Raw genomic sequence first — 21,838 nt, forward strand, 5'->3', positions numbered from 1 at the left:
TAACAATTTTAATAGTGGACAATCTTAATTCTTGTAAGTATTCAGAAATGGTGAGAGTAAAATTTGGGCATATTATTTCCCAGTGCTCTTGAAAGACTGTACGAAAATAGCCAATTCCTTATGTAAAAATAATTTTGCTGATTTTACCATCTATGTATTGTTTGATTCTGTCAATTATTACATGAAAGTAAGGAATTGGCCAGCAATCCTGGAGTGTGTTGGGTATAAGGGTCTCCATGGGCAACATGTGAGCCATAGTCAAAAGTGAGAGAGCAAGAGGCACTGGAGCTACATTCAATTCCACCCACAGAGCACTATAGAACCTAGCATAAAGTCTGTGTGGAACGAACTTCTGAAAAATCAGACTGGCAGGGAATGAGGGGCAAGCTAGAGAAGGGAGACGGTGAGCCAGTGGACTGTTGTGTAGCCCTCAGAGGAATGTACCTTCTGCATTGTGGGGATTATGATTAGGAGGACGCAAAGGGGAAACTTACAAAGAACCCAGGAGTGTAGCTTTGCAAGAGTTTAGCTTAAACATCTGTCAAGCCCAGAGAGTACTGAGACATCTTAGCAACAGTACCTAGTCTGTGCTATTTTCTATACCTTTACCTTTTTTCTTTCCCCTTCTCCAGGCAGTGGACTGGAGGGAGAACAGAAACTCTAGTCTAGGAAAGAGAGGAGGACGTTGTCCTTCTTCTAGCAAAAGACCCACTGGCAGCCAGCTGTGGCTGAAAAGGGAAATCTTACCTTTAAATCAAGATTGAAAGTATTATTTTGTTAGTGTAATTTCAGATTCAAGGCTTTGCTTCACAACTTAAAATCACTGTAGATAGTAAGAGTCATCAGGGAAGTCATGGACTCCTACCTCCTCATCCAGTGGCAGAGAAGTACTTCCCACATTGAGCTGTTTTTAAAATGGCATTTGGGGGCAGAATTAAGTTGCTTTTATGACTTTACCCCATGAGTACAGTGCAAAATATGCGTAGAGGTTTTTTTAATACAAAAATATTAATACAAGTCTCATCTTTATTTTTTTTTAAAGATTTATTCATTTGACAGAGAGAGAGAGAGAAAGGGAACACAAGCAGGGGGAGTGGGAGAGGAAGAAACAGGATTCCCACTAAGCAGAGAGCCTGATGTGGGGCTCGAACACAGGACCCTGGGATCATGACCCAAGCTGAAGGCGGACACTTAATGACAGAGCCACCCAGGCACCCCCAAATCTCTATACCTAATTCTAAGTCTCTCCTTGATTAAAAAAAAAAAAAAAAACTCATCTATTGAAGAAACAAGTATGTCTATTCCAAATAATTTTAGGCTTGCCCTTCCAAGTGGATTTTGGGTTTCCTTCTCAAACAGATGAGTTTCTTAATAGAGGTTTCCTATCTAGGAGATATTCTTGCTCACCCCACTGACAGACGTACTAATTTGCATTTATTTTCACTATTCACTGGGGTCCTCTTACAAGGAAGAGAGGATGTTGGTAGACAGTAACCTCTGCTGCATACCACTTATCTCTGAGTTTATCATATTAGAACCCAGTTCTCATGTCTGAAGAGTCTAATTCTCTGTAATTTTGTATCTAACCTGCTTCACTTCGTCAGTTGGATTTTTCATGTTTTTGGCTTTCAAAATATCTGAGGGACTTTTTTTTTTTTTTAAAGATTTTATTTATTTATTTGACAGAGAGAAATCACAAGTAGATGGAGAGGCAGGCAGAGAGAGAGGGAAGCAGGCTCCCTGCTGAGCAGAGAGCCCGATGCGGGACTCGATCCCAGGACCCTGAGATCATGACCTGAGCCGAAGGCAGCGGCTTAACCCACTGAGCCACCCAGGCGCCCTGAGGGACTTTTTTTTTTTTTTTAAAGATTTTATTTATTTGACAGAGATCACAAGTAGGCAGAAAGGCAGGCGGGGTGGGGGGGGGGCGGAAGCAGGCTTCCTGCTGAGCAGAGTGCCCGATGTGGGGCTCGATCCCAGGACCCTGAGACCATGACCTGAGCTGAAGGCAGAGGCCTCAACCCACTGAGCCACCCAGGCGCCTCTGAGGGACTTTTAATTGGATTCTGACTGTAGTTACAACTTCTAAGTCTGTTTTCACTATACTATATAAGGCTTCTGTTGGACTTGTTTTTATCTTCCACATCTTTTAACTACTTTTTAATTTTTTATCACTTCCTAGAAATCAAAAATAGTTCATTTTCAGATAGTTCAGCTTCAAGTAGTTCATTTCCGAATCTTCTTGCTTTTTCCTTCTTGTAATTTCTTTAGTTTTCAATTCTCCTCTTATTACTTAGTCTTATTGAACATACGTACTCCTAATACTCCTAATTGAAAGAATGCTTATTTCCTGTTTGTTGTGCACTCCTCTGACTCATAGTTCATTTCCTCACATTGTAATTTTGATTGTCGTGATCTCATCTTCAGCAGGTATATTGTGTGTGAGTTTGAGTTCCTTGGGTTCTCAAGTATGTGCTTATCAAGTGGCTTCATTTTCCCTTTATGTTGCTTTCTTTTATTTTATTTTTTTTAAGATTTTTTTTATTTATTTATTTGACACAGAGATCACAAGTAGGCAGAGAGGCAGGCAGAGAGAGAGGAGGAAGCAGGCTCCCCGCTGAGCAGAGAGCCTGATGCGGGGCTTGATCCCAGGACCCTGGGATCATGACCTGAGCCAAAGGCAGAGGCTTTAACCCACTGAACCACCCAGGCGCCCCTGTGTTGCTTTCTTAATGGGATCCTCATTATTAGTTCCTAAGTCCATTATTTAAGATTTCTGGTATACTTTTCTCATTTCCAGGTTATTTAGTGTGCTGCACAGTTTGGATTGCTGGAAATGTGATCTCCCTTTTAAGTGGAGTACTGATTTGCTAGCTTCACAGAGTGGTGTTGTTGGTTTTTTTTTTTTGTTTTTTTTTTAATGAGCAACTATCTTATTGCATAAGGAAAAAATTCAAAAATACTCAACAGTCAGTGCTCACTACATGCCTTGAGTTATTCGTTACTATATCAATTTAGTGAAAAGATTCAAGCTCATATTATTAAAACTGTATATAGTGGGCACTTTATAAAAGCTTATTGAATGAAGAACCTTCCTGGCATATGTCACTTTATTCCACCTACTCTTACTCTTTGAGACTTAGTTCTATAACCCAATATAGAGGAATAAGAATGTTTTAAATCTGTTATCTTCAAAAATAATTCACAGCATTCATTGCTAGCCAGTAGTAAATGAAATAGACTATTATTAAAGCTTTATCTGTTGTAATAGTTAAGATGTTTACCATGGTAATGGCAGAACACTTAAATTTACTTGGCATGAATGATAAAGGTAGAATTGACTTAGTGACGCATTTAAATTAAATTTTTTCAAAAGTAGAACATACTTTAGGCATTGTTTAATCAAGATTGTGACTCTGTTTCTTTGCATTTATATTAGCTTTGCCTTTTGTGTGATACGTCCTAAAGTTGGCTTTCTAGACTGTTGTGAAATGGCTGCCAATAGTGATCTGGGCTGTTTGCTTCCTTGTAGCTTTGGAGTTTACAATCCAGATGGCAGGAGAGAGTTTTTTCCCATAACCATTAAAAAAAGACTGACTTTATTCAGATTTAGTAACACTTGAGATCAACTACTGTTACAAAGAACATTCCATACAGTGATAGACTTAGACAAGAGGTCATTGGCTTCCCTCAGTAGCACCCAAAACAATATTAAAATCTAAAAAGTAATGGTCAAGACATACATGAAGAAAACTACAAAACTCTACTGAAGGACGTGAAAGGGTCTTTAAAAAATGGAGCAATAAATTCACAAATGAGAAAACTGCAAAAATGTCTATTTATGTCTATATAGCTAATGTGATAATCAAAATCTTATTAGATTATTATGGATGATACTCAAGTTCATGTGGTAGAGAAATTGTAGGAAGAAACAAGTAAGTATTAAAGAACAGTGAGGTGACGGATGCCTGGATGGCTCAGTCAGTTAAGTGTCTGCCTTCGGCTCAGGTCATGATCCTATGGTCCTGGGATAGAGCCTGTCAGGCTCTTGGCTTCGCAGGAAGTCTGCTTCTCCCTCTACCTCTACCTCTGCCCATCCCTCTGCTTATGCTCTCTCTCTCTCTTTCTCTGACAAGTAAATAAATAAATAATCTTTAAAAAATATATATATTGCCATAGTAATTAAAACTTGCTACTTGTGTAAGAATAGACAAACATAAGTAGAGCAGTGAAGAGAAACTGTAAACAGGGTTATGCATGCTTGTTTAGTTTATGACAAAGATTCTGTACATCTTTATCGATTCAGTAGAGAAAGGACAGACTAGTAAATGAGTTATAGGGATAATTGGATATCCATCAAAATGAATTGAATTTAGAACCCTGGCTCACATCATTTCCAAAATAAACCAGAGGCCTTTTACAAAGTGAAAGATCAAAAGAATACAAATAATAGAAGGAAACTATTTGTGCAGTATTAGATTGAGAGGCTTTTCTGTGCAAGACATTGTATCTGAAAGCCAAAAGATAGATGATTTGCCCAAAAAAATTAAAACTTATACATTGAAAGACATTAAAAGTCAAACATATATAACCAAGTGATTACCATCTATCACAGTTTCTAAAAATATTTAAGGAAAGGATAAACTGGGGTGCCTGGGTGGCTCAATCAGTTAAGCATCTGCCTTTGGCTCAGGTCATGATCCCGGGGTGCTGGGTTTGAGCCCCGTATCTGTCTCCCTGCCCAGCAGGGAGTCTGCTTCTCCCTCTCCCACTCCCCTTGCTTATGCTCTCTCTCTCACCCTCTATCAAATAAATAAATAAAATCTTTTCCCCCAAAAAAGGGTAAACAATGCAATAAAATAATGGTCAAAGGGTATTAAGTCATTGAAAAAATACATATGATCAGTAGATAGATGAAAAGATGCTAAATCTTGATAATCAAAGACATGCAATTAAAACAATAATGGAATATCATTTTCAGGCATCAGATTATCAATCTTTTAAACTACCAGTAACCACTTTGGGGAAAACTGCAGGGAGTAAGCTTGTTATATACTACCAGTGAAGGGCAAAATGACTAAATTCAAAGTTAAACACTTACTTCACATATGTTATGTAAGAAAAAATTATAGATAACAAATGTTGAAGAAACTGAAACCTTGTGCACTGCTGGTGGGAATGTAAAATTGTGAAGCTATTGCGGAAAACAGTCTAATATTTTCTCAAAAATTAAAGCTTGGAGTTAACCATATAATCCAGCAATACCGCTCTGAAGCACATGCCCAAAAGAACTGAAAGCAAGGAAGGGACTCAGATACTTGTATGCCAGTGTCCATAGCAGCATTATTCTCAATAGCCAAAAGGTAGAAATAATCCAAAAGTCCATCAACAGATGAATGGATAAACAAAATGTGATACATACATAAAATGAAATATTATTCAGCCTTAAAAAGGAATGGAATTCTGACATGTGTTTCAGCATGGATGAAACTTGAATACATTTTGCTAAGTGAAGTAAGTCAGACACAAAAGGACAAAAATTACATGATCCACTTAAATGATGTACTTAGAATGGGCAAATTCACAGAGACAGAAGGTAAAGTGAGATCACAAAGGGCTGCATGGAAAAGAGAATGGAGAGTTATTCTTTAATGGGTATAAAGTTTCTGTTTGGGGTGATGAAAAATTCTGAACGTGGGTAACAGTGATGATTGCTCAACATTGTGAATGTACTTCTACTGCTGAATTATACACTTAAAATGGTTAAGATGTTTAAGTTGAATGTGAATTTTCCACAATAAAAAGTGCTAACAGAAAGTTACATGTTTGTGTCTTGAGCCAGCAATTTTGCTTATACTATACCTCAGAGAAAGACTTGCACATGTGCACAGAGGTTTATGTCAAATGGTGGGAGTGTTGGAGCCTTGCCATAATGGAAAATGAGACATTAATAAAATAGCTATTGACAAGAGAATAATAAAGTAATAGTATGTAGACACTAGAGAAAGAAAGAACCTACCACCAACTACTAGTGAGGATGTGGAACAATAGGAATTCTCATTCACGGCTCTTAGGAATGCAAAGTGGTACAGCCACTTTGAAGGAGAATTTGGCAGCTGATTATAAAACTGAACAGACTCTTATGATCCAACAGTTGCACTCTTTGAGATTAACCCAAATGAGTGGAAAACTCATGTGCATGTCAATTTTATAGTAGCTTTATTCATAATTGCCTAAATTCAAAAGTGACCATGGTGTCATTCAGTAGGTAAATGCATAAATAAGCTATGATACATTCGGACAATGGACTGTTATTCAGTGATTTAAAGAAATGAGGTATCAAGACATGAAGAAACATGGAGGAGCATAAGTGCATATTTATGCATTCATACTAAATTAAATTCATACTGAATGAAAGAAGCCTGTCTAAAAAGATTACATAATGTGTGAATCCAACTATATGGCATTCTGGAAAGACAAAACTATATAGACGTGAAAAGGATCATTGGTTGCCAGAGCTTGGCAGGAGTCAGGGATAAATATGCAGAGCACAGAAGATGTTAAGGGCAAAATACTCTGTATGTACCATACCGATGAATACATACCATTATGCATCTGTCACAACCATAGCATGTACAACACAAAAAGTGAACCTTAATGTACATGGACTTTGGGTGATAATAATGTGTCAATGTAGGTTCAGTGGATCACTTTGGAGGCGGGGGTTTCATTTGAAAATGAAAATAAATCTGGTACTTGTGTCTGTGGGGGCAGGGGTTACTTGGAAAACTCTCTGTGCCTTCCATCCAGCATCTAGAAGTACTCTGATAAAATCTATTTAAAAAAAAAATTAGGAACACTAGGGTGGCACAGTCAGTTAAGCATTTGACTCTGGATTTCAGCTCAGGTCATGATCTTAGGGTGGAAGGATTGGGCCCTGAGTCAGGATCTGCATTCAGTGGGTACTTGGTTTGAGAGTCTCTCTTTCTCCCTCTGCTGCCCCTCCACCCCCGCCACTTGTGTGCACAGGCTGTCTCTAAAATAAATCTTAAAAAAAAAAAAAAAAACTAGGGTGCCTGGGCAGCTCAGTTGGTTAAGCGTCTGACTTTGGAAGGGGTCATGATCTTGGGGTCCTGGGATGGAACTCCTCATTGGGCTCTGTGTTCAGCGGGGGTTCTGCTTGTCCCTCTGCCCCACCCACCCTCTACCCCCTGCTTGTGCATGCCCTCACTCTCTCTCAAATAAATAAATAAATAAGATTTTTAAAAAATTAAGTAGACCTATGTATGTATGTTGACACGGAAGTTTCGATAAAAATAACAAGTTACAGAACATAACGAAAGATAAACCTGTATGTGTTTGAGATATTCTTTATATTGACCTATATCTGAAAATAAAGCAGAGGAATGGGAAAAGAAGGATGCCCTTTAGACTTTACAGGATGCCCCTGTAAAGAGGGGATTCTGGGGATGGTGCAAAAGTGGGAGTAAAAAGACACTTTTAAATTCTTCTGCACTGAGTCTTTTAAAATAAAAATTACTCATTTCTTGAGAATATTCAAATATTGCTTATAATGGGAAAAATTTTTAAATAATAATGATGTTTGCTTATTATATAGAAAGTTTGAAATTATGTTCCACGATAGAGGTAATCATTTTTAAAATTTTGTGCATTTTATTGCAGTTTTTTTTGTCATAGACTCTGAAATGTATTGATGGTTTTGTTTCCACCTTTTTAAAAACTCTATTCTATTTTCAGAGTGTCATTAAAAATTCTTCCATAACATTTCCTTTAGCTACATAATCGTGACACATTCATACCATGAAATATTGATTTAAGATTTCTCTATTGTGGCAATTTCATCTTTATATATATAAAGGGAACTTACATATATAGAGAGGCAATTTTTATACATATAAAGGCTATATTTTTTTATATATAAAGGCAATTTATAAGGCAATTTTCATTATATATAAATGTCTTTACTATCCATAGTTTCCTTATGATTGATGCCTAAATGAAATATCACCTTAAAAAGTGAATTTTAAAGTTGTAGATACTCTAACAAGATTTTTTAAATATATAAAATACCAAAATAAACGATACTGCTTTTTTTTTAAGGAGGAACAAGACATAGAACTTATTTTTCCCTATATAACTGTATGTGAATTTTGATAAAGCAGTAGACTCATCTGGTTTCTCTTGCTGTTATCTCTTTTCCACATTCCCTGTTGCCTGACATTCTTTCCCACCTATGAGAACTTCTATATTCCTCTGCAGTGCTTTGAAATTTTTTTATTTATTAAAAGGAGCAAATGAGAATTCCAGTGCAGACAGCTTGAATCAGTCTTTCTGTTCTTATGAACAGGCAGTTCCTCCAGGCAGTGAATTAGCCCTTTAGAAAACATTGGCATTATGTTTCTTAACCCTGAGTGTCTGTATAGGTGGTCTGGAAAGCATTAAAGAGAGGCATTGTATCAGATCCTCAAATCTAGAGATGAAATCCTCTTCTTGCTAATCATGACATTTTTTTGTTGCTATTATTGTTCTGAATCACTGGGTTTTACCAAATTATTTAGTGAGGGTTGTAATGGGTTTGGTATAGCATATAGTTGGCTCTTTTTTTATTAATGAAAATGTATATAGAAAGTTCTTCAAAGGAATTTTATGGTAAATAACGTTCTGGACAAACTAAACATCACTTGTTTTTCTCTATTTGTAAATGCAAACTTTTATATTTCTTTTAGTGGGAGAATTACTAAAATATTTTGTTTGTTTCTAGTTCAGGCTACAGTACTTAGCAGTAATTCATTTTTGCTGAACTAGAAAATATTCTCCCATATACTAATATCTTGTGTATTTGTAGTTGGGTTCGTTATTGTAACAAAACAGGTTTTTGTTAAGGTCAGTAGTTCTCAAAATCGTGGTGCCCAAGAATGCAAAGCATCGGCATCACCCATCACCTGTGAGCACATTAGAATACGGATTACTAGGTTCTACTCCAGAATACTGTTCAGAAACTGGGAGGTGTAGCCCAGGAACCTGTGTTTTAACAAGCCCTTCAGGGGATTCTGATATATGCTAAAGTTTGAGGACTGGTTTAGATAATATCTGCACAGTGGCTACAAATTTCAGTGTTTATCCCTTGAAAGCCTGGGTTTGGTTGAATTCCAGGTACCTGTTAAGAACTCTAGTGGTGGGGCACCTGGGTGGCTCAGTTGGTTAAGCGACTGCCTTCAGCTCAGGTCATGATCCTGGAGTCCTGGATTCGAGTCCCACATCGGGCTCCCTGCTCAGCAGGAAGTCTGCCTCTCCCGCTGACCTCTCCTCTCATGCTCTCTCTCTTTCATTGTCGCTATCTACCTCTCAAATAAATAAATAAAATATTAAAAAAAAAAACTCTAGTGGTATTGCTTCTAAGAGATGTGTAGATGAAAAGCTGTTAGCCAGGGCTACCTTGCAAGAGTTGGTTTCACTGTTTCTGGTAGCTGAGATTTTAAGAACAGAGCACCAAGAATCCTTCACTATGGAGCTGAACCAAGTTGCTTCAGTACTTAGGAGGGTTAGCAGAAGCTTCTCATTTGATAACATCATCTAAGTTGGTCTCTCCTCCATTACTGACATACTTAAAATGACAAACCGTGAGATCACATTTAAAGCAGATAATATTTTCAGAGTTAAGGAATTACTGAATTAGCTCTCTTTCAAATGTTTTTGAGTTATAAATAATTATAAGCAGACATACAGTACCTGGAAGATACTTCATTAATATAACTAAGATATATATCCATTAATTATTGGCTTATTTTTGTAATTATTAACTACCTGGATAACATCTACCTATCAGAATATTTTAAGAGCACTTTTAATGGAAATATGTTATGGCAATAGGTTAATGTATTTTTTTCACTGTATGATTCTCTATTCCTGAATTTAAATGTCACATGAAGGGGCGCCTGGGTAGCTCAGTGGGTTAAGCCTTTGCTTTCGGCTCAGGTCATGATCTCAGGGTCCTGGGATCGAGCCCCACATGGGCTCTCTGCTCAGCAGGGAACCTGCTTGCTCCCCTCTCTCTCTGCCTGCCTCTCTGCCTATTTGTGATCTCTGTCAAATAAATAAACAAAATCTTAAAAAAAAATCACATGAATTTATTAATTATTTCAGGTGAGTCCTGCAGGACAGATTATTAACGTTTTAAACATGGTGTTATTTTATAAATGAGAACTGTTGTTTTAAAAAACCAGATCTCCTTGTTAAATTTAGGACTTTAAAGCTTTATTTTGACTCCTAAATGTATAGCAGATTTTTTTTTTTTTTTTAATTATTAGGAAGGTAGTTACCCTCAGAAGAGGTATAACTGGTTTGGTGGTGTTGTCTTCTTGGCATCACAGATGGATCTTATTCATGGTATGGATTAGAATCAGTGACTAGAGAACAATTAAAGGAAAGTTGACAGCGTTTCCTTTATACAAATTGAGTAATGGAAGATTTCCTAAAGCCAGGGTAAAGCTAACTTTTTGAAGATATTGTTTGTGATTTTTTAATCTATGACACATAGTATTATTTACCCTATACACATAACTAGGTCATATTATAAAAGGTCAGCTTCTTATAATCAACTTAGAGAAATCGTTCATCCAATTATTATTTTCCAAATGTTTGTAACTCAAGAGTGAGTAAGAAGTAAATTATGTTCTAAGGAGGTTCTTACCCAATCATATGAGTCTGAAATTTCCAACTAGCAAAAGATGTGGTGGAGAATTTAATACTGGGAAAATCCTGTGGTTATTTATCTAGTCATGGGCCCAGGTGAGATTAATAAAATTGAGAAGCATGGGGACTGATGTTCTGAAATTAACCAGTCCTATTTGGTGTGGGCTCAGCCACATGCTAATGAATATCCTGTATTTATGGTCTCTTTATGCTGGTTTTATTTGATCCATTTCTACATAAAATTTACTATTTTCTAGGCTTAGTACAATACTTGAACTGATCACTTTTAAAGTATGTAAAACATGCCTAAAATCAGCAACAGGCTCATATATTTTTTTCTTCTTTAAGAATTTAGTATATCATGTATGTAATTCCTCATAATGTACCTGATTTAAGAATAATAAGTGATGTCTTATTTTCAACTCTATGTTAGTGAAACAGGCCATAATACTACAAGCCTATAAGAAACAGTCTAAGATGTTCTCAAAAGACTTAGGCAGAACTGAAATGAAATTTGAAGAAAGAATTCATATAAAACATTTTTTTTTTAGTTTTCAAATTCAATTTCTAACTACATAATATACCTCAAGTTACTTGGCATGGAATTAGGGGACTTGATAAAGATTGCAGGTAAATAAATAAAGATTGCAGCAGATAAATCTGATGGGATGAGAGGAAACGTTTTTGAACTTTTTTTTTCCATTCTGCCCTAATGATTCATGGTACTTGGTTTTCTTCAAATTAGGGAAGTTAGTTTCCATTGTAGTCTTGACTTGTTTGTTACAAGTCAAGTTAGTTCCCATTGTAGTGTTCACTTGTCTGTTACACTGCCTTGGGCTAAAAAGTCAAAATCTCATTTTGACTTCTTGACTCATAAACTTCATATTAAGCAAGTTTATCTTAGAAAGCCATTTTATTTTAATTCTCCAGGTATCTGAGGGAAACCAGAAGCACACAAATCTACAGAAAAGCATTGAGAAAGCTAAAATTGGCCGACATGAAACAGTAAGTTTGTCTTTAGAGTCTTTAATAGTGTCAATTCTAAATAGAAGAGTAACTGGCGCCTGGGTGGCTCAGTGGGTTAAGCCTCTGCCTTCGGCTCAGGTCATGATCTTGGTGTCCTGGGATCAAGTCCCACATCGGGCTCTCTGCTAAGTGGGGAGCCTGCTTCCCCCCCCTCTCTCTCTGCCTGCCTCTCTGCCTACTTGTGATCTTTCTCTCTCTGTCAAATAAATAAATAAAATCTTTTTAAAAAATAGTAAATAAATAAAATCTTAAAAAAAAAAATAGAAGAGTAAGAATTTAGAGCTTCCTGTGAGGAGTGTACCATTCCTACCAGAAGAGAGATGAGTACAGCAAAGGACATGAACATTGGACCTGGTAGGATTCACTAATTGTAATCTAGGTTTATTTTTTATTATTGTACTATATTGTATATGGCAGCATAGCATAGAAGCATAAACCCTGGAGCTAGACAGCCTGGGTTTGAAAGTCTCCTAAATTCTCTGTTCTTAATTATCCCAGCTGTAAAATAAGGGATAAAATCTACCTCATTAGGTTACTGTGTGGATTAAACTAGCAAATATTTGCAAAGCACTCAGAAGAGTACCTGGCACAAAGTAAGCCCTTTATAAATGTTTATGTAAAATTTTAAGAGTCATGCTTTTTAAGTCTTTGGCATAGAACAAATTGAAAACTATCAATTTATTATCTTTGGGGCTTTGTAACATTTCTAAATTATTTAAGTGAATATTGACATTATTTATTTCACAAAGTATAATGTTCTCTGAAGTGTTATGTTAGGGGTTTTTAAAAATCACTTTCCATTCTAATTTCCTCATTAATCTCCAGTATGGATTTATGACCTGAAAAAATGTTGAAGATCTAAATGCACCACTAAACATTCCATCTAGGCCTCTATTTGTACCACTTAATTGTGAAAGACTCAAAAACAGTCACAATGTAGAAAAGAATACACCATAGGCTTATCGTGGCTTTTCAAAATAATTTCACATAACTTCTTTTATGTGAATAATCAGCAGTCACAGATAAGAATTAGAGAGTGGTAATTTTTGAAGAATTTTTAAGAAAAGGTAAGTTCTGGGCATAACCTGAAGCTGTTATCTTTAACGGACCGTAGCAAATACTCTTTCTTTATTTGATTCTTTTTTTCTTCCTTAACGTTGGCCATAAATTATAGATGCACCTTCAGCTAATATCCATGCCCAAAAGTTGTCTGTTGAGTGTTACCCAGTCCCCTGGCTCCATTGCACCTGGGAAAAATCCTTATGGATGCTGCAGGGCTTGGAGGAGTACAACAGTTTAGAAAGGCTCCTGAGAAAGATGAACTCTCGTGTTCATCCTGAGCACACCAATCAGGATCTCTCAGAAACATCTAGCCCCCATTTACTAGGCATTATTCATGGTCATGATGATGCTGCTGTCAATGAAGGAGAAATAGCTAACATACATAATCTGCTTACTGTGAGCCAAGCAAGTATATCCCAGTGCGTTTTATATTCATTGAATCCTGCCAATAGTGCAAGGAGGTACCCACTATTACTATCTCCATTTTTAATTCAAGAAACTAAAGGCACAAAAAATTAAAGTAATGTGGCACAGATCTCAGTGCTAGTAACAGTCTGAGGTGTTCCTAGTTAAGAGTGTCTAGAGAGTTATTGCCTTCACACAGATTCTTCACCATTTTGCTCAATTTTCATAGTGGAGCATGTATAATTTTGGGTGTGGATGGCAAATAGCCATCTTATATTGTAATTACTTTTAAATCTCTTCTGAGTTATGTTAATACAATATACACTGTAATCATATGTGGCTATTTACATTTGAATTAGAAATAAATGCAATTAAATTCAGTTTTTCAGTAACAATAGCCATATATCATATACTCAGAAGGTCCATGTGGCTAATGTTTCCTGCATTAGAGAACACAGATCTAGAACATTTCTATCATTGTAGAGTTCTGTTGGACTCTGCTGCTTCAGCCCATGCTGCTCCATACAATGCTCTGCATTCCCTTGTACAAACGCTCGCAAAGGAGCCTTTCTTCACTTTGGAACAAAAGAGAACAGTTAAAGGCAAAAGGCAAAAAATACAAGTACCAAATATAAGCTAGCAAGGAACCTTAAATAAGTTCCATCAAGGCAGCTTGAATTCTGCTTGGCTTTGCTTCAGGCTTATCCTATAAGTTTGTGTCATAACCGTTCACACATATGAATTGAAAACTGTGGCACGGTGACTTCCACCTGTTAGTGAGAACTATGGCTAGAAATTTCAAATGTGTTTATTGGATCCTGTTGTTTTAAAAGCTTTATTGTGGTTTACCTTTAAAGGAAAATGATAGGAGGCAATAATTTCTTATTTCTGATATCTTTAAATATTTTTAAAGGCTAATCATCCTTAAAGGTCGAAAAATTGTCTGTCACACTTTTAAGGAAAATTGCATAATGATGATGTTGCCATAAAATATTACTTATATTGACACAATCTTATGAACCTACCCAAGAGGCAGTATCTTTTCCAAACATTTGATAATCAGTGGTATGATAATCGTCTATTTATGACTGGTCGATTCTACATATTAATTCCCATTCATCCAGTCAAAATATATGAAAGATGCTTGAGATATCAGAGAAAAATGTCAGTTGAGTTTGTTCTTATACTGTGAATATAGGTATGTGTCTGTATAATACTGTCTAAAAGCCTAGTGCACATTAGTTATGAGAAATAAAATGAAATGTTTATAAAATGTATAACCTTACAATGGCATTTTGTTTGTCTTAATTTACATAAAACTATGTTGAATGCAGGAAGAGCGAACCATGCTAGCAAAAGAGCTCTCTTCACTTCGAGACCAAAGGGAACAGCTAAAGGCAGAAGTAGAAGAATACAAGGAATGTGACCCACAAGTTGTGGAAGAAATACGTAAGTTTATATCACACCTAGAAGGTTTTTAAAAAAAATTTTTTAAGTTTTAGAGTGAGGGGAGGAGCAGAGGGAGAATCCCAAGCAGGCTCCATGCCCAGTGTGGAGCCAGTCAGAGGGCTTGATCTCATAACCCTGAGATCACTACCTAAGCCAAAACCAAGAGTCGAATGCCAAACTGACTAAACTACCTAGGCACTTCCTTTTTTTTTTTTAATTTAATTTTATTTAATTTTATATTATTCATTTATTTATTTTTTGATAGGGCACACCTGAGTGGAAAAGCAAAGAAAATTTCAAGCAGACTCACACCTTGAAAGTTTTTGACTTTGTCAATGAGACTTTGTACTTCTAGTTAGTAACCATTCTCCATGTATATGAGAAAATCAAGCCATGAACAGTTTTAATATTGCATTAGTGTTTCCATCAAAGAGTCTTAAGGCATTGAATAGTGATAACTCTGAAATTATTTTAAGAAGAAGAACAGTAGATAGGGTAGGAGGATAAAGACAAAAATTAAGTTTAGGAAACTGAGAAGTCAGAGCAGTTAAGTTGCCCCCAAGTATATTGACTTGAGAACAAAACCCACCATTATCTTCTAGGCAAGATAATACCAAAAATATGATGTTGCAAGTTACAGAAAATCAGTCTGTGCATTGACTTGTCTTTTGAACATACCAGTGATGTTTTCCTCTACTTTAAAACCAATCTTTATTGGTTTTATAAAAACCAAAGCTTTATTTTGAATGATTTTAATATATTTATGTAAAGATATGAATTTGAACATTTAAGAAAGTAAAAGAGTACATTATAAGGATACTTCATCTAATTGCTTAGGAAAATATGTATAACTTTCATCACATTTTTCTGTCTTAGCCTGTCTTTTCATTTAGGGAACTCTACCTAGTGAAATGTTTGTAATTGATTGAAAGCTTTGAGAGAAATCTAAAATATTTGGTACCTTAAAATTAGCTTGAGAATAATTGGATTACAATTACGTTGTTCCTGATGGTTGTCTTTGCAATTAAAAAATATTTAAGCAGTTTAGTTCCTGTAATCTGAAGTTAAACTCAGAGACAGGTCACTGGTTTGCACATCTCCATGAAGCATTAATCCCATACATGTAGTCCCCAGTCTAGATGTGGCATGTATTGGCCCTGGTTCAGCCAGGATGACTGAGAGGTGGAGTCAGAACAACCTCTCCACCCCTGAGCCAATCATTTTCTGTAAATCAAGTATTTACATTTTAGAGAGACATGTTAGCTCTTTCATGCTGCCCATAGATTAATTCATTTATCATTTATCAGCATCCTTCAGAAAAAGGTGCTAACCAAATCTGCTACAAAATTAACCAGTTTAATCAGTCTTGAAGTTTTAATTAATATCAAATGACCTTCCGCAAACACAAGTACTTCAAAGCAGCAAGAGGCAATTAGGAGTTTACTATGAGAAAGCTAGGCCTGCTCATGAATCATCTTTAAAAGGAAGTGCATACTGCTTGTTAAAGAGGACATCAACTGTGTCATGAAAGAAAACTTTGAGAACAGTTTTCTTTCCCAGATCAAATGCCTTCAGGTAATTTAGTTTTAGGATCAGCATGTCTGTGCCCTCTAGCAGTTCATCATGAAAATTCTGTTTTCACAGTTATCAAATCTGATCCTATGTATATTACTCTAACTTGGTTCTGCCTTCCTTTGTGATTTCAGTGTTGTGTAGTTAGGGACTTTTTCCTTGATGATTCCAATTCTTTTCTTACCCAGTTTCATTCTCTTTTCTTTCAAGGACTTAAAACTCACAGCCATACCCAGTCAAGGCTCTGCTTTTCTACTTTGTGGCCCCCATTATATTGCCATTGCTCTTTCCCTGGGCATATGACCATGACTGACATCACCTCTCCTAATGACCTCCTATTTTTACAGTCCTTTTGGTTACTTCTGATCCCTGAGGAATCGCTAAAACTTACTTAGTCTTACAAAACTCCTCTGACCTGCCCTGGTGATGATCCTCAGCCAGTGGATCGTCTTGAGTTGCAAGAAATCCACAAGGGCAAAGAACTGTGCCAAACTGATTCACTGAGAGGGAAGTAATTTATTTCAGGCATGTGATTTCAGATGTTGCCATTCCTTGTATCTCTGAATCAAGCAGCAATTTTGGCATTCACCTCACCTCTTAGAGAGCTGATGAAATTTGATGGAAGAAGTTTCAGGTGATATAAAGGATGATGAATTTTGTGGAGAGTAGCATAGCATAGTTGAGGAGGAAGTTCCTCAACTTGACCTCTATTCTCCATCTTAACCCTTGTGGTTGGTAATTTATTTCTCAACCTAAGGAAAACATGTCAGAGTGTATGAGTATTAAGTAGGCTATGAGGTCTAAGTCAGTGAGAAGAAAATGTTTTCTAGATAACAGTGAGTTAAGAAACTTTATCAGTTTTCATCAACATCAGACCTAGGTTATCTTTTTCTATTTGATTATGTAGTCACATAAGATGGGTCTGTATTTGGATCCTGTAGAATTTTGTAATGATGAATTCATGTGTATTAATTTTTGACATTTTTACATTGTGCATGTCTGATCTTTATAGGGGAGTGAGATACTAACGGTCCTTCCTGGCTTTGTATTATTTTTGTTTCACTCCATTAAAAATTTATCTTTTTTTTTTATTTTTTTTTTAATTTCTTTTCAGCGTAAAAGTATTCTTTGTTTTTGCACCAAACCCAGTGCTCCATGCAATCCGTGCCTTCTCTAATACCCACCACCTGGTTCCCTCAACCTCCCACCCCCCGCCCCTTCAAAACCCTCAGATTGTTTTTCAGAGTCCATAGTCTCTCATGGTTGACCTCCCCTTCCAATTTCCCTCAACTCCCTTCTCTCTATCTCCCTTTGTCCTCCATGCTATTTGTTATGCTCCACAAATAAGTGAAACCATATGATAATTGACTCTCTCTGCTTGACTTATTTCACTCAGCATAATCTCTTCCAGTCCCGCCCATGTTGCTACAAAAGTTGGGTATTCATCCTTTCTGATGGAGGCATAATACTCCATAGTGTATATGGACCACATCTTCCTTATCCATTCGTCCATTGAAGGGCATCTTGGTTCTTTCCACAGTTTGGTGACCATGGCCATTGCTGCTATAAACATTGGGGTACAGATGGCCCTTCTCACGACATCTGTATCTTTGGGGTAAATACCCAGTAGTGCAATTGCAGGGTCATATGGAAGCTCTATTTTTAATTTCTTGAGGAATCTCCACACTGTTCTCCAAAGTGGCTGCACCAACTTGTATTCCCACCAACAGTGTAAGAGTGTTCCCGTTTCTCCAGATCCTCTCCAACACATGTTGTTTCCTTTCTTGCTAATTGTGGCCATTCTAACTGGTGTAAGGTGGTATCTCAATGTGGTTTTAATTTGAATCTCCCTGATGGCTAGTGATGATGACCATTTTTTCATGTGTCTGATAGCCATTCGTATGTCTTCATTGGAGAAGTGTCTGTTCGTATCTTCTGCCCATTTTTTAATATGTTGTCTGTTTTGTGTGTGTTGTGTTTGAGGAGTTCTTTATAGATCCTGGATATCAACCTTTTGTCTGTACTGTCATTTGCAAATATATTCTCCCATTCTGTGGGTTGCCTCTTTGTTTTGTTGACTGTTTCCTTTGCTGTGCAGAAGCTTTTGATCTTGATGAAGTCCCAAAAGTTCATCTTCACTTTTGTTTCCTTTGCCTTTGGAGACATATCTTGAAAGAAGTTGCTGTGGCTGATATCAAAGAGGTTACTGCCTATGTTCTCCTCTAGGATTCTGATGGGTTCCTGCCTCATGTTGAGGTCTTTTAACCATTTTGAGTTTATCTTTGTGTACGGTGTAAGAGAATGGTCGAGTTTCATTCTTCTACATATAGCTGTCCAGTTTTCCCAGCACCATTTATTGAAGAGACTGTCATTTTTCCACTGTATATTTTTTCCTGTTTTGTCGAAGATTAATTGACCATAGAGTAGAGGGTCTATATCTGGGCTCTCTACTCTGTTCCACTGACCTATGTGTCTATTTTTATGCCAGTACCATGCTGTCTTGGTGATCACAGCTTTGTAGTAAAGCTTGAAATCAGGTAACGTGATGCCCCCAGTTTTATTTTTGTTTTTCAACATTTCCTCAGCGATTCAGGGTCTCTTCTGATTCCATGCAAATTCTAGGATTATTTGCTCCAGCTCTTTGAAAAATACCAGTGGAATTTTGATCAGAATGGCATTAAAAGTATAGATTGCTCTGGGCAGTATAGACATTTTAACAATGTTTATTCTTCCAATCCAAGAGCATGGAATGGTCTTCCATCTTTTTGTGTCTTCTTCAGTTTCTTTCATGAGTGTTCTGTAGTTCCTCGAGTACAGTTCCTTTACCTCTTTGGTTAGGTTTATTCCCAGGTATCTTATGGTTCTTGGTCCTATAGTAAATGGAATCGATTCTCTAATTTCCCTTTCTGTATTTTCATTGTTAGTGTATAAGAAAGCCACTGATTTCTGTACATTGATTTCTGTATCCTGCCACATTGCTGAATTGCTGTATGAGTTCTAGTAGTTTGGGGGTGGAGATTTTGGGTTTTCATATAAAGAATCATGTTATCTGCAAAGAGAGAGAGTTTGACTTCTTCATTGCCAATTTGGATACCTTTTATTTCTCTTTGTTGTCTGATTGCTGTTGCTAAGACTTCTAATACTATGTTGAACAGGAGTGGTGAGAGTGGGCATCCTTGTCGTGTCCTGATCTCAAAGGGAAGGCTGCGAGCTTTTTCCCATTGGGGATGATATTTCCTGTGGGTCTTTCATAGATAGATTTGATGAAGTTCAGGAATGTTCCCTCTATCCCTATACTTTGAAGCATGTTAATCAGGAACAGAAGCTGGATTTTGTCAAATGCTTTTTCGGCATCAATTGAGAGGACCATGTGGTTCTTCTCTCTTCTCTTAATGATTTGTTCTATCACATTGGTTGATTTGCGAATGTTGAACCATCCTTGTAACCGAGGGATGAATCCCACCTGGTCATGGTGGATAATTTTTTAATGTGCTGTTGGATCCTGTTGGCTAGGATCTTGCTGAGAATATTAGCATCCATATTCATCAGTGATATTGGTCTGAAATTCTCCTTTTTGGTAGGGTCTTTGCCTGGTTTGGGGATCAGGGTAATGCTGGCTTCATAGAAAGAGTCTGGAAGTTTTCCTTCTGCTTCAATTTTTTGAAACAACTTCAGGAGAATAGGTGTTATTTCTTCTTTGAAAGCATGGCAGAGGGGCGCCTGGGTGGCTCAGTGGGTTAAGCCGCTGCCTTCGGCTCAGGTCATGATCTCAGGGTCCTGGGATCGAGTCCTACATCAGGCTCTCTGCTCGGCAGGGAGCCTGCTTCCTCCTCTCTCTCTCTCTGCCTGCCTCTCTGCCTACTTGTGATCTCTCTCTGTCAAATAAATAAATAAAATCTTTAAAAAAAAAAAAAAAAGAATGAAAGCGTGGCAGAATTCCCCAGGGAATCCGTCAGGTCCTGAGCTCTTGTTTTTTTGGGAGGTTTTTGATCACTGCTTCAATCTCGTTACTAGATATCGGTCTATTCAGGTTGTCAGTTTCTTCCTGGTTCAACTTTGGGAGTTTATAGTTTTTCAGGAATGCCTCCATTTCATCTAGGTTGCTTAGCTTATTGGCATATAACTGTTGATAATAACTTCTGATGATTGTTTCTACTTCCTTGGTGATCTCTCCGTTTTCATTCATAATTTTATGAATTTGGGCTTTCTCTCTTTTCTTTTGGATTAGTGTGGCCAATGGTTTATTGATCTTATTGATTCTTTCAAAAAACCAGCTTCTAGTTTCATTGATACGTTCTACTGTATCTCTGGTTTTTACCTCATCGATCTCTGCTCTAATCTTATTTCCCTTCTTATGTGTGGAGTTGGTTTGATTTGTTGTTGATTCTCCAGTTCTTTAAGATGTAGAGACAGCTGGTGTATTCTGGATTTTTCAGTTTTTTTGAGGGAGGCTTGGATGGCTATGTATTTCCCCCTTACGACTGCCTTTGCTGTATCCCATAGGTTTTGGACCGAAGTGTCTTCATTCTCATTGGTTTCCATGAATTGTTTAAGTTCTTCTTTGATCTCCTGGTTGATCCAAGCATTCTTAAGCAAGGTGGTCTTTAGTTTCCAGGTGTTTGAGTTCCTTCCGAACTTTTCCTTATAAAAATTTATCTATTTTAATAAAACACATTAATTTTGGAGAATTTCAACTTATTTAGTAGATAGAAGTTATGTAAGATAATTTTCTTATTCCCTAAGTATATTTTAGATGTGAAGGTAGGATATTTTTTCCTGTGGAAAGCTACCAAACTATAATCAGAGGGAAAAAAAAAATCTTATCAAAACCTGTATACCTAACTTTAGACTAACTTCCATTCATACTTTTAGAGGGAAATGTCCATTTCCTCTGTTTTAAAATTCAGAACAGCTAACAAATAAAATTTTATACAAATGTGACACTTCTACTTCCAGACAAAATAGAGTAGTAATCGATGAGATTTATCTGCCCACCTAAAAAACAACACATAAAATATATGAAATGGGTTTTTAAGATATGTGATATCAGACAATAAAAGACAATGATTCTTAGAGAAAGGGAAGCAGACAAAGTAAGTCTTAAAATTGTGTCAGCTTATTTTATCGCATTTCTAGGCTGTAGCACAAGAAAGGAGAACCTAGGCAGAGCCCTGCAAAGGGTACTAAGAATCAGGGAGACCAGTGTGGCTAGAGTTCACAGGACAGCATACTAAAGAGAAGTTTCAAAGAAAGAGATCCCTGGGTATCCACAGAGGGTTCCCCTCAATTATGCGGTGAATGCTAGTGAAATAACTACACAAAGCTGGGGAAAGAACAATTTCAGAGAATTAGAGGGAACAAGTGCTTGACACTCACATGGGACCAAGAATAATGCCTATTCTTACCAGGCAAATTGGAAAAATTTACAGTTCACAAGGCTTTAGATGGAGCACTCCAGAACATCTTGCCTCCGTTAGCAAGCATTAATTACCCATAGATTGAGCTTTGTTCTCCATTCAGCTCATAGACCATAACAGCCAAGTCTTGAAAACATCCAACTATTGCAAAGTAACTTAAATGCACCCCAGAATAAAACTAAGGAATATTTATA

At 36.9% G+C, this 21,838-nt stretch overlaps 1 protein-coding gene across 2 annotated transcripts in view; it reads left to right on the forward strand.

Moving 5' to 3' along the window:
* MND1 (meiotic nuclear divisions 1) overlaps positions 1-21,838 on the forward strand; it is a 73,174-nt gene that overhangs the window by 37,413 nt on the left and 13,923 nt on the right. For both annotated transcript variants that reach the window (XM_059173486.1, XM_059173487.1), the window contains exons 5-6: positions 11,644-11,718; positions 14,541-14,655. In XM_059173486.1, coding sequence (XP_059029469.1) covers positions 11,644-11,718; positions 14,541-14,655 — 190 coding nt within the window. The remainder of the gene's footprint in view (positions 1-11,643; positions 11,719-14,540; positions 14,656-21,838) is intronic.

This window comes from Mustela lutreola, chromosome 1, assembly GCF_030435805.1.
Source record: "Mustela lutreola isolate mMusLut2 chromosome 1, mMusLut2.pri, whole genome shotgun sequence".
In the NCBI taxonomy this organism is placed as follows: Eukaryota; Metazoa; Chordata; class Mammalia; order Carnivora; family Mustelidae; genus Mustela; species Mustela lutreola.